Below are 12221 nucleotides of genomic sequence, written 5' to 3'. Positions count from 1 at the left end.
TTCCACTGAGCCAAACCGGTTTCGGCATGTTTTTATTGATTTTTAGAGAGAGGAAGGAAGAGGGATATAGAGATAGAAACATCGATGAGAGAGACATCATGAATTGGCTGCTTTCTGCATATCCCCCACTGGGAATTGTGCCCAAAACCCGAGCATGTGCCCTGACTGGGAATCGAATCAGGGACCTCCTGGTTCATGGGTGGACACTCAACCACCGAGCCACACTGGCAGGGCTATGCAGCCTTTAAATTTATAGAAATAACATGGATAATTTGTTAAATGAATATTAACTGCAAAAATTCCAGTATCATTGAATTATGTTAAGACAAAATTATACTGAAAAAAGTTACTGGCCTAGCTGACATGCCTCAGTGGTTGACCATCAACCTATGAATCAAGAGATCACGGTTCCATTCCTGGTCAGGACACATGCCCAGGTCGGGCTTGCCTCATCCCCTCTCCCATGCAGGAGGCAGCCCATCGGTGATTCTCTCTCCCTCTTCCTTACACTCTGAAATCAATAGAAATATATATATTTTTAAAAGTTACTAGGGGAAAAAAAACAAAAAACCAACTCTGTAGGTTGCTTAGTATATAAAAAAAAAAAGTTACTGGGAGAAACCATATACTGAATGTCACAAGTAGTTGTGTTAGGGTGATCCTTTTTTTTTAAAAAATATATTTTATTGATTTTCTACAGAGAGGAAGGGAGAGGGACAGAGAGTTAGAAACATCGATCAGCTACCTCCTGCACATCCCCACCACTGGGGATGTGCCGCAGCCAAGGTACATGCCCTTGACCGGAATCGAACCTGCGACCCTTGAGTCCGCAGGCCGACGCTCTATCCACTGAGCCAAACCGGTTAGGGCAGGGTGATCCTTTTTTATTTTTGAAATACTTTGTAATTGTTTTTATTACTTTATAAGAAAGGATCCCAATATTAACTGGGGAATAATTATACTAAAATAATAACCCAACAACACTGCTTTTTTTTATTATTGATTTTTTTACAGAGAGGAAGGGAGAGGGATAGAGAGTTAGAAACATCGATGAGAGGGAAACATCGATCAGCTGCCTCCTGCACACCCCCTACTGGGGATGTGCCCACAACCAAGGTACATGCCCTTGACCGGAATCGAACCTGGGACTTTTCAGTTCCCAGGCGGACGCTCTATCCACTGAGCCAAACCGGTTACGGCAACACTGCTTTTTATACATGGAAAAGGTAAAAGATTTCCACTTGTCTTTTCCACAACCCCATCTTACTGATTCTTTGCTTCACGGTGAATTTCCCATGGCAGTTACGACACGTGGATCCCAGCCAGTGAAATTGAAGCATCTGTGGAAGATGCTCCGACTCCCGAGAAGCCTCGGAAGGTGAGCTGCCCTGTTCCACGCTGCTCCCAGAAAAACGGTGCCAGGACCAGACCCCTCTTTGGAGAGGAAGCAGCATCTGTGCCCGTGGGCTTTCTGTGCAGGGCCCCTGACAGAGCTCTGGCTTCCAGGCTGCTCTTCAGCGCAGTCTCCTCTGTACTTAGGTTCATGCGAAGTGGATCCTGGACACAGACACCTTCAATGAATGGATGAATGAGGAAGACTATGAAGTAAATGATGACAAAAACCCTGTCTCCCGCCGAAAGAAGATTTCAGCCAAGACACTGACAGATGAGGTGAAAATTCCTCTTCTTTCTTCTTGGAGCCATTAGCATAAGTTTTGGAATAAGTCTTCACTGGAGATTATTGACTGACATTTGTCCTGATTCCCCAACCTGCAGGTGAACAGCCCAGATTCAGATCGTCGGGACAAGAAGGGGGGGAACTATAAGAAAAGGAAGCGCTCCCCCTCTCCTTCACCAACCCCAGAAGCTAAGAAGAAAAATGCTAAGAAAGGGTATGCCAGCTCCTAGCCTGCCCCCACCTTCAGCGATCTCTCCAAACCTCCCCATGGCCACCCGACCCTAGACCTACTCATCTTTAGCTGCCTAGCTGTTAGTTCTAGTCCCAGCCACTAGTAAACTCAAAGAGAGCTTTATCTCCAAATGAAAGCCTTGGCCACTTCCCATTATGCTGAGGTGATTGGTTTCTGTTTTTGCTCAGTTCTGCCCCTTGGGGTTCTCTCTTGCTTCCTGTCTCTTGAACTTGAACTTCCAGGGACTCCTTATCCAAGGATGACTAGGTTCCCTTTCACTCCCTTTCTTTCCCAGTCCCTCAACACCTTACACCAAGTCCAAGCGTGGCCACAGAGAAGAGGAGCAAGAAGACCTAACAAAGGACATGGATGAGCCCTCACCAGTCCCCAACGTAGAAGAGGTGACATTGCCCAAAACAGGTAGGGGCTAGGCCTGGCTCCTGGGCCTGCCTGCCCTGCCCCTAGTCTTTCAAACCCCCTGCGTGGCTGATTTCCTAGGCCCAGTCCCAGGTCTAGAGGTTCTTTCCACCACCATGGACCACCCTCTAACTCCACATCCATAACTACTAGTAAGTTGTGGACTGTGCTTTGTGCTCGACAGTAGTTGTCTCCATATTCCATTTTTTGTGTTTTGATTGATCGATTTTAGAGAGAGAGAAACATCAATTTATTTTTCCACTTATGTATGCATTCATTGTTTGATTCCTGTATGTGTCCTGACCAGGGATCGAACCCACAACCTTGGCATATTGGGTCAACGCCTTAACCAAGGTGGAGTCAGTTTAGAGGGGCCCTACCTCGAAAATATATTTGAGCACAAATTATATTTGGACACAGACACACAGAACTGTTACACCACTCCTTTTAGGACACATGCAAACCTTATCTAAGAATGGGAAAATGTAAAGGATTAGGTTAAAAGACAAATATAAAGAGAAGTTCTGATATTCTCTGGCTGTAGTCTAGTGGACCATCTTGTACATCCTGTGTGAGAACCTCATTGGGAGACCACTGCTCCTCAGCACTGGTTATAATCTGTGCTCTAGAGACTAGGCCACTGAGAGAGGAGTTCTGGCTCCCACCCCCAGTCCATCCGAGCAGCTCTCCTCTTGAGCTTTCGTGTATGAATTCAGCTGGGGAAAGTGTCCTCTGCTTTCAAAAATATTTAAGATCTGAGAGAGGGTGGGTGGTTGGGAAGAGAGCAACCAAAGAACTTGAGTGCATTTATGCATAACCCATGGACACAGACAATAGGGTGGTGAAGGCCTGGGGTTGGGGGCAGGGGTGGGCTGGAAGAGGTCAATTGGGGAAAAAGGGGACCATATATAATACTTTCAACAATAAAGATTGTTTTTCAAAAAGCAAGGAAAAAGAAAAAATAATATTTAAGATCCAACCACTTCTCTATAGAGTGATTTGGTCAGGCTCTGTCTCACTTTATTAAGAACTTACAGCCCTGGCGGATGTGGCTCGGTTGGTTGAGTGTTGTCGCATGCAGTGAGAGGTCACCAGTTCAATTCCTTGTCGGGGCACATGCCTGCAGTGGGGGCTTGATCCCCAGTAGGGGGTGTGCAGAAGGCGGCCAGTTGATTTTGTGCTCTCACATTGATGTTTCTCCCTCTCCCTTCCCATCTCTCTCTCTAAAATCAATAAAGACATTTTTATTTTTTTAAAAAAAGACACATAGGTGGATATAAGAGCCTGAAAGACAATTGATATATGAATATCCATTGAGTAGAAAATGCTTCTCTATAGAAAAAAGTTAAATGAATTTTTGGTTGGGAAGAGGGCAAAATGGCAAGTGAGCTTCAAAACCTAGACTGATTGTGACGGAAGGAAGTGACTACATGTTGTGATCAGGAGAAAGTTTTTGGAGAAAATGAGATCTTTAGAACTTAGCAGCAGAGAGGTAAGGGCCTGGTTGAGGCAGAACCTGTCTGATAAAATGACTCTGTTCCTACAGTCAACACTAAGAAGGACTCGGAGTCAGCCCCGGTCAAAGGAGGCACCATGACTGACTTGGGTAAGGGGGAGCCTCGGGGCAGGCAGTCAGCCCGATCCGGGAGGCCAGCTGTCACTCCCCAGCCTGCCGGGGCTTTCAGAAAGTAGGACTCTTCCCGGCCCCTCTGGAGGCTTCAGCCTTCTATCTTGCTGTCTCTCTCTTTCAGATGAACAGGAGGATGAAAGCATGGAGACCACGGGCAAGGTGGAGCCAGTTTAGAGGGGCCCTACCTCTCTCTATGTGATTCTGATTTGTGATTATAAAGTTCCCTCTGCCCAGAACTTTGCCTGCCCGGACATTTCCCCCCATAGACTAATTCTACCTATTGCTCAAAACTGACCCTTTTCCAGTCCTGGGCCCATAACTATTCACTCCCACATCCATCTTTAGTGCCCACATTCCTGGGGTGCGGGAGAAGCAGGGGGCTGCTGGGGGCAAGATGAGAATGCTGAGTGCCCAGCAGCCTCCATGTTCATAGGATGAGGATGAAAACAGTACGGGGAACAAGGGGGAGCAGACCAAGAACCCGGACCTGCATGAGGACAATGTGACTGAGCAGACCCACCACATCATCATTCCCAGCTATGCAGCCTGGTTCGATTATAATAGGTATTGTTCTCCAGCTTCTCACTAAACCCTTTTCTCCCTGCCTCCTTGGGTCAACATGTTGTTCCTTCTCCTGCCGCTAAATAAGTTATTTCTTCCTCAGTCAGCTAGACTGGGGTACACTTCCATTTTAGGGGAGCCCTGGGAGGAAGTTCTCCCCAAGCATCTGATTCCTTCCTGCTGTCTCCAGCTGTTTGCCTGCCTCACCTTCTAGGCTTTTCCTCTCTTTGGGGCTCCCATCTCTCCACTAGTGCCTTCTGAATGCACTGGCTTCTCTTGCAGTGTTCATGCCATTGAGCGGCGGGCTCTCCCTGAGTTCTTCAACGGCAAGAACAAGTCCAAGACTCCAGAAATGTAAGGACATCTCGGTTCATGAGTCTCTTTCTCCCCTCCTGTCCCCATTCACTCTTCCTGATCCAGCAACATCCTGTTTAGCAAACATTTCTTGAGTTCTTCAATGAGCCAAGCGCTTGTGCAAGGCTTACCAATACGTGATCGCTGCCCCCAGGCAGCCCCAGCCCAGCACTGTGACCACGCAACACGCTCTCTAGGTATTGCCCAGTGGCCATATCAGCCTGCTCTTCTGTACAAAACAACTACCTGCTCCAAATCCATTTCTTTTAACAGGGTACAGACTCTTTCAATCCACAGTTACTGATGTTGTCCACAATGCAAATCTCCCTAGAATAGCTTTGACTAAACTGTCAGTGGCTGTAACCAGGCTGGTCCCTAAGGGGAGGTTTTGATAGATAAACGAGAGGGAAAACTATTGAGACCCACGTCTGTGAGTTAAGGGATGGAGAGGGCTTTCTGGAGCGAAGTGTTAGGTCAAGTGCGGGCTTGGGGCTCAGAAGTCTTCATCTCCTTCAAGGTGTTGCCTCAGGCCAACCTTGCTTGGCTTTGGATGAGACTTGGCAATCTTCCCTGGTTAGAGGTGCTCCAGGATCAGTGTCCTGATGAGATGGTGAGCCTGAGAGCTGAGCCCAGGTTCCCCGAGAACCAAGGCTCGCTTCCCATCTGTCCCTCAGCCTCCCCTCTCGGGGGCGTCTTCCCTTCCCGCGATGCTACTTTTCCTGTAGCCTGGTCTGCTGCTCTCTTCTGGGAAAGCAGTGTGTGTGAGGAAGCCTCGCTCTCCAGGGGAAAAGGAAGTAGGGGCCAGGTGACGTGATCAACATGATTTGCTCTCAGGGTTAGAACTAGAACTGTTCCACACTTTGCACTCCTTTATTTATTTATTTTTATTATCATTTTTTAAAATATATTTTTATTGACTTCAGAGAGGGAGGGAGAGATAGAAACATCAATAATGAGAGAGAATCATTGATCAGCGGCCTCCCGCACACCCCCTATTGGGGTAGGAGCCCGCAACCCAGGCATGTGCCCTTGACCAGAATTGAACTGGGGCCCTTCAGTCCGCAGGCTGACGTTCTATCCACTGAGCCAAACCAGCCAGGACCTTTTTTTTTTTTTTTAATAGTTTTATGTATTATTTTTTTATCTGGAGAGAAACCAAATTCACCAGGAAGAGAGAATCATAGATTTTTAGATCTGGAAGAAAGCTTATAAGTTGTATAGTTTTCACCACATTAAAAACTAATAACCTTGAGGCCTTTCAAGATGATGTGACTGGCAAAGGAAGGACACAAAGCTATTTTTTGGTGGCAAAGCAGTATTTGAAATCATGTTTCCTAACTTACACTTTGCACTTTTGGCATAAAATAGTAAATGATGATAATTGCCTACCTTTATTGAGAGCTTACTGTCTCCCAGGCACAGTCCTGCAGACATTGGCTAATTTAATCTCCACATCAGCTTTAGGGGAAGGTTATTATCATCTCCAGTTCACTGATTAGGAAACTGAAGTATAGAGGGGTTAAGTGAGTGCTTACGGTCACACAGCTAGTAAGTAGTAAAACCGAGATCTGATCCTTTAGTCTGGGTCACGGTCTCAAACTTTACACTATACTCTACAACAGCTATCATTTTCAACTGTACTAGAACTTTACAGACCTTTCCAAGCTTCAACAGACACTCCTCTTTATAGATGGGAAACTGAGAGGCAAAAATTTAAGTGTCATGCCCGAGGCTATCATGGTAGAACTGGGATTTGAGCTTTTCCACATTCAAAACATATTCTTTGCTGACGAGTAGAATACATGGATTTGGACCTCCCTCTAACATATGCATTTGGAGATAAGGGCTCCTTTTTTTACCTTTTGATTCCTTATTTCAAAGTTGGGTGAATCACCTTCAAGTACAGCCAAGGATATAATTTACTTTAAAAACCCCATCAAGGAGCCCTAGCCGGTTTGGCTCAGTGGATAAAGGTCCTGAAAGGTCCCAGGTTCAATTCCGACTAAGGGCATGTACCTTGGTTGCGGGCACATCCCTAGTGGGAGGTGTGCGGGAGGCAGCTGATCAATGTTTCTCTCTCATTGATGTTTCCAACTCTCTATCCCTCTCCCTTCCTCTCTGTGAAAAATCAATAAAATATATTTTTTAAAAAAAACAAAAACCCATCAAGGAAAATGTCAGCAGTGTTTGAACCCCTGGTGTCGGGCACATAGTAGACCCACATTGTTTATTGAGTCAAACTGTCAGCTCTTTTTTGCCTTTGTCATATAGGAGGAGTTATTTGCTCCTTTATCACTTTTCCTCCCCTTCAGCCGCCAACAGGCATTTATTTTTCTGCCTCATTGTCCATCTCTCCTAAGCTACCTGGCGTACCGAAACTTCATGATCGACACCTACCGGCTGAACCCTCAGGAGTACCTCACCTCTACCGCCTGCCGTAGGAACCTGGCGGGCGATGTCTGTGCCATCATGAGGTGGGTTTTGCAGCTGGAGGAAGGGGTATGTCAGGTGTCTGCCCACAGATGTCTCTTGGCAGAAACAGAGATGCCAGCAAGGAACATAGGGGAGTGAGCAGGAAGAAACACCTCTAGGGAAAGGTGAGGGTCAGGTTCGGGGTGTGAGTGACTTGAGGGAATGGCAGTGGTACCCCATCAGCGTGGAGGAAAGGAGAAAGTCCTGTTTCTATTTTACTGGCTGTCCAGGAGGAGATGTGGAGCAGGTGGATGAATATGAAGAGAGTCCTAACTGGAGATGTAGACTTGACATTTACGTGGTGGGAGGAGAGATTTCCCAGGGAGGAGAATGAGCAGAAAACGGGGCAGGAGAGGGAGCTAAGGCCACCTCTGTCCTCTCATGCAGCTTTCTGGTTGCCTGTGACCCTGTTTCTGTCTCCTCCCAGGGTCCACGCCTTCCTAGAGCAGTGGGGTCTTATAAACTACCAGGTGGATGCTGAGAGTCGACCAACCCCAATGGGACCTCCACCCACCTCTCACTTCCATGTCTTAGCGGACACGCCCTCAGGGCTAGTGCCTCTGCAACCCAAGACCCCACAGGTAGGATGAGGGGCTGTAGGGACGGGTGCGGGGGGAGTAAAATTGGGCTTCTTTGGACTTTTCTTTTTCTGGTTTTTAGGGTAATGGTTCAGGAGTGTTTTAGGCTTCTTCCTTTTCCGTGGGATGCACAGGGCGACAGGAATCAGCCCAGGTGTTTAGCAGCCTCTCTCAGCCTCTGTCCCTGAGATTACAGGACTTGCTGAGGGAGAAGAGATGCTCCTTGTCCTCGAGGAGCAGAGACTCATGTAGGGGACGGAGCAGAGAGAGAAAAATGGCTTGAAATTCAGTTGCATGAAATTTTTTAGCTGTGTCATGTTTCCAACATTTTTTCATTTTTGACTCATAATTATTATCACTTCCATTTTTCCACTTCCATTTCACACATTACAAAAATTAAGAGGAGAAAGGTTATGTGGCTTGCCCAAGGTCACTGAGTACTAAATCTAGAACTAGAACCTAATTGTCCAGCTCCTAAGGAAATTTTAAAGACATATGTGAATACAAGTGGATATCATGCCAACTGCAGACCTAATTAACCATTAAGGGAACATGGAGCAATGGCATGAAGGCCCCAGAGCTGCGGACCACCCAGGACTTGGTCTTGAGGCCTCTAGGGCGTTGGCCTGGTGTTCCCTGCCCAGCCTCCATGACGTCAAGCTCTGTCCCCCAGGGCCGCCAGGTTGATGCTGATACCAAGGCTGGGCGCAAGGGCAAAGAGCTGGATGACCTGGTGCCAGAGACCGCTAAGGGCAAGCCAGAGCTGGTAGGTGGGGTGTAGACCCTGCTGGGCTTCTTATTTGCCCCTTTGTTTGGGGGTCCCTGCCCGGGAAGGAGAGATGAGAACAGAGGAGCTACAGCAGTGAGGGAGGAAGCCCCGCCCAGGGGTGTCCCTGACTTTGGGAAGAAAGCTCCTTCATTCTGTTTCTATCTCTCTCTCTTTCTGTCTCTATCTTTCTCTCTCTGCCCCTGGCTCCTGGTGGTCATTTGTACTCACCTCTTTCTTTCCCTCCACAAATAGCAGACCTCTGCTTCCCAACAAATGCTCAACTTCCCTGACAAAGGCAAAGAGAAACCAACAGACATGCAGAACTTTGGGCTACGCACAGACATGTACACAAAGAAGAACGTTCCCTCCAAGGTATGGAAGTGTGGGGTGACTCAGGGCCTGAGCGCCCTCACTCCTCAGAGGTCAAGGCCCCTCTGGCTGACCCGCCTGTCTTTACCCTGCAGAGCAAAGCTGCGGCCAGTGCCACACGAGAGTGGACGGAGCAGGAAACCCTTCTTCTGCTGGAGGTAATTGGGGCGAGGAAAAGAGAGGCCTGCGTGACAGAAGTGGCCAGGTGCCTGCGCACTCGTGAGCGGGGCAGTGTGATCTTGCCCTCAGTCTCTCTCCTTCCCGATGCCTGTCGCACCTGCCCTAGGCAACAGCTCCAGGCCAGAGATTTGGGCCATTTCCTTAACGCCATATCCGTCCTTAGTGCCACTTGCAAGTTCCTTTTGGACCCAACAGAGCACACAAATACCAAAGACAGAGAGCTTTGAAGCCAGCTCGTCTTAGTAAGATGGGGGGAATTGATCTTCAAGGGAAGTGTCTAAGTAAGCGAAGTTGTGTCTCCTCCACCACCACCACCAGGCTCTGGAAATGTACAAAGACGACTGGAACAAAGTGTCTGAGCATGTGGGAAGCCGCACGCAGGACGAGTGCATCTTGCATTTTCTTCGTCTTCCCATCGAAGACCCGTACCTGGAGGACTCGGAGGCCTCTCTGGGCCCCCTGGCCTACCAGCCCATCCCTTTCAGTCAGTCGGGCAACCCTGTCATGAGCACTGTCGCCTTCCTGGCCTCCGTTGTCGATCCTCGAGTCGCCTCTGCTGCTGCAAAGTCGGCTCTAGGTAATGTGGAGGATTCCTGGCCTTCTTAGTTTGCGTTTTTTTTGTTTGTTCGTTTGTTTAAATATATTTTTATTGATTTTAGAGAGGAAAGGTGAGGGGGAGAGAAAGAGAATCATCAATGATGAGAGAGAATCATTGATCGGCTGCCTCCTTCACGCCCTCAACTAGGGATTGAGCCCACAACCAGGCATGTACCCTGACCAGGAATTGAACCCTGGCCTCCTGGTTTATAAGTTGACACTCAACCACTGAGCCACACCAGCCGGGCTTAGTTTGCGTTTGAAGGACTAGTTAGTTACTCAGACCTTGAGACCCTCTCAATTTGGCTGCCTTAATGGCCTTGTCTTCTGCTGGCATCAGCTCAGGCACCTGTCTGGCTCCATGCTGGTCTGGATGGAGAGATGGGATCTCACCGGGGTGGCCAGAACTGCTCCCTGCCCCACTCCCATCCTCATCCTCTCTGAAACTCGCAGAGGAGTTCTCTAAAATGAAGGAAGAGGTACCCACGGCCTTGGTGGAGGCCCATGTTCGGAAAGTGGAGGAAGCAGCCAAAGTGACAGGCAAGGCGGACCCAGCCTTCGGTCTGGAAAGTAGTGGTATTGCCGGAACCACCTCTGATGAGCCTGAGCGGATTGGTAAGGCTGACAAGTTCCCAGATTTCTCCCCTTCCACCTGGCTTCCCTATGCCATCCCTGCCTCGGTTAGCCTCAGAGCACAGGACAAATGGGAGATTGGTGGGGGTTTTATTTTCCCCAGGACTTTACCTTAGGGACTCTGGCTCCCTATTGACCCTCTCACTAAGATTTTGGCTAGGAAAGGGGGCTGTGGGGAAAGTGCTGTAGAGACAGACTGTATCAGCCACTTCCCATTTCCTCTTCCCACGGGCCCAGAGGAGAGCGGGACTGACGAGGCACGGGCGGAGGGCCAGGCCACGGAGGAGAAGAAGGAGCCCAAGGTATAGCTGGATTGACCTGGGCTGAGGGATTGTGGGGCTGGGGGTGGGGTGGCAGCATAGTGATGGGGAGCTGGCTTAGTCCAGCTCAGGCAGGAGGTGGCTAGGCTTCTCCTGGAGCCAAACTACCTCCCAAGTAAGAGGTGTGAATTCATTTCCCAGTCCAGATCCTGTGTGAGAACCAGTCACCCTGATATCCTCTACTTTTCTTTCCCTGGGACTTCAGGAACCCCGAGAAGGAGTTGGGGCTGTGGAGGAAGAAGCAAAAGAGAAGACTAGCGAGGCTCCCAAGAAAGATGAAGAGAAAGGGAAAGAAGGGGACAGTGAGAAGGAGTCAGAGAAGAGTGATGGGGACCCTATAGGTGAGCCTCCCGGCAGGGTGGTTAAGTCCAGGAGAGAGAAGGGAGGCCGAAGGACTAACAGCCCTGTTCCTGGCCCAGTTGACCCTGAGAAGGAGAAGGAGCCAAAGGAGGGGCAGGAGGAAGTGCTGAAGGAAGTGGTGGAGTCAGAAGGGGAAAGGAAGACCAAGGTGGAGAGGGACATCGGTGAGGGCAATCTCTCCACCGCTGCTGCTGCTGCGCTGGCCGCCGCTGCCGTGAAGGCCAAGGTGAGGGCAGAGACCCAGAAAACCCCAAGGGGGAGATGCCCCTTCTCTGATCTCACTTCACCTGGAGGAAATCCTACTCATCCCTTGAATAATGCTGGCCATTTCCTTTTTCTTTTGAATCCTAAGAGGGAGGGTTGGTCATCACTGTTCTAAGTTTCTTAAGTTTTGATTATTTGACTAGAGGCCCGATGCACAGACTTGTGCACCAGTGGGGTCCCTCGGCCTGGCCTGCGCCCTCTCACAATCTGGGACCTCTCGGGGGATGTCAGACTGCCAGTTTCGGCCCCATCCCTGCAGGCCAGGCCAAGGGACCCCACCGGTACATGCATCTGTGCACCGGACCTCTAGTAGGCATATAAGCTCTTTGGTTAATTTCTTCCCCCCTTCCCTCTGAGATCATCAGGCTGTTCCATGTTTCCATGCCTGTATGTTGAGCATCTGCCCCTGGTGGTCATTGCACGTCATAGCTACTGGTCAAATAGTCAAACGGTCACTTAGGTTTTTATATATGTAGATTATTTGACTTTGTCTTATCCTTTGCGACACTTGATTTTTCTTCATGTTCTTTGAAAAATATCAAGCCTGTTTTGCTCTCTGGGCTGTGAATACAGCAAGTTGTTTCTTAAAACCTGCCACCTTTCTCTGCCCCGGAATGTCTTCCCGCTGACATGCCTTCCACCCCTCCTTCCCTAGCACTTGGCTGCTGTTGAGGAGAGGAAGATCAAATCTCTGGTGGCCCTGCTAGTGGAGACCCAGATGAAAAAGCTGGAGATCAAACTCCGGCACTTTGAGGAGCTGGAGACGATCATGGACCGGGAGCGAGAAGCAGTAAGTAGCTCCCTAGG

The 12221-nt window shown here is 49.0% G+C and overlaps 1 protein-coding gene across 11 annotated transcripts in view; it reads left to right on the top strand.

Moving 5' to 3' along the window:
* Window positions 1-12221, top strand: part of SMARCC2 (SWI/SNF related, matrix associated, actin dependent regulator of chromatin, subfamily c, member 2) — a 23960-nt gene that overhangs the window by 7439 nt on the left and 4300 nt on the right. For 3 of the 11 annotated variants that reach the window (XM_015557438.1, XM_015557440.1, XM_015557434.1), the window contains exons 9-27: window positions 1303-1378; window positions 1540-1671; window positions 1777-1892; window positions 2206-2330; window positions 3874-3933; window positions 4079-4116; window positions 4391-4521; window positions 4801-4872; window positions 7233-7346; window positions 7772-7925; window positions 8596-8688; window positions 8944-9063; window positions 9156-9218; window positions 9559-9817; window positions 10291-10452; window positions 10702-10772; window positions 10996-11131; window positions 11210-11376; window positions 12070-12204. In XM_015557438.1, coding sequence (XP_015412924.1) covers window positions 1303-1378; window positions 1540-1671; window positions 1777-1892; window positions 2206-2330; window positions 3874-3933; window positions 4079-4116; window positions 4391-4521; window positions 4801-4872; window positions 7233-7346; window positions 7772-7925; window positions 8596-8688; window positions 8944-9063; window positions 9156-9218; window positions 9559-9817; window positions 10291-10452; window positions 10702-10772; window positions 10996-11131; window positions 11210-11376; window positions 12070-12204 — 2224 coding nt within the window. The remainder of the gene's footprint in view (window positions 1-1302; window positions 1379-1539; window positions 1672-1776; window positions 1893-2205; window positions 2331-3873; window positions 3934-4078; window positions 4117-4390; window positions 4522-4800; window positions 4873-7232; window positions 7347-7771; window positions 7926-8595; window positions 8689-8943; window positions 9064-9155; window positions 9219-9558; window positions 9818-10290; window positions 10453-10701; window positions 10773-10995; window positions 11132-11209; window positions 11377-12069; window positions 12205-12221) is intronic. The other 8 variants (XM_006777860.2, XM_006777857.2, XM_006777861.2 and 5 more) reach the window with 6 other exon arrangements.

Source organism: Myotis davidii, unplaced genomic scaffold (genome assembly GCF_000327345.1).
Source record: "Myotis davidii unplaced genomic scaffold, ASM32734v1 scaffold509, whole genome shotgun sequence".
Classification (NCBI taxonomy): domain Eukaryota; kingdom Metazoa; phylum Chordata; class Mammalia; order Chiroptera; family Vespertilionidae; genus Myotis; species Myotis davidii.
The sequence above is the reverse complement of the archived record's forward strand: the minus strand, read 5'-3'. Positions and strand labels throughout refer to the sequence as shown.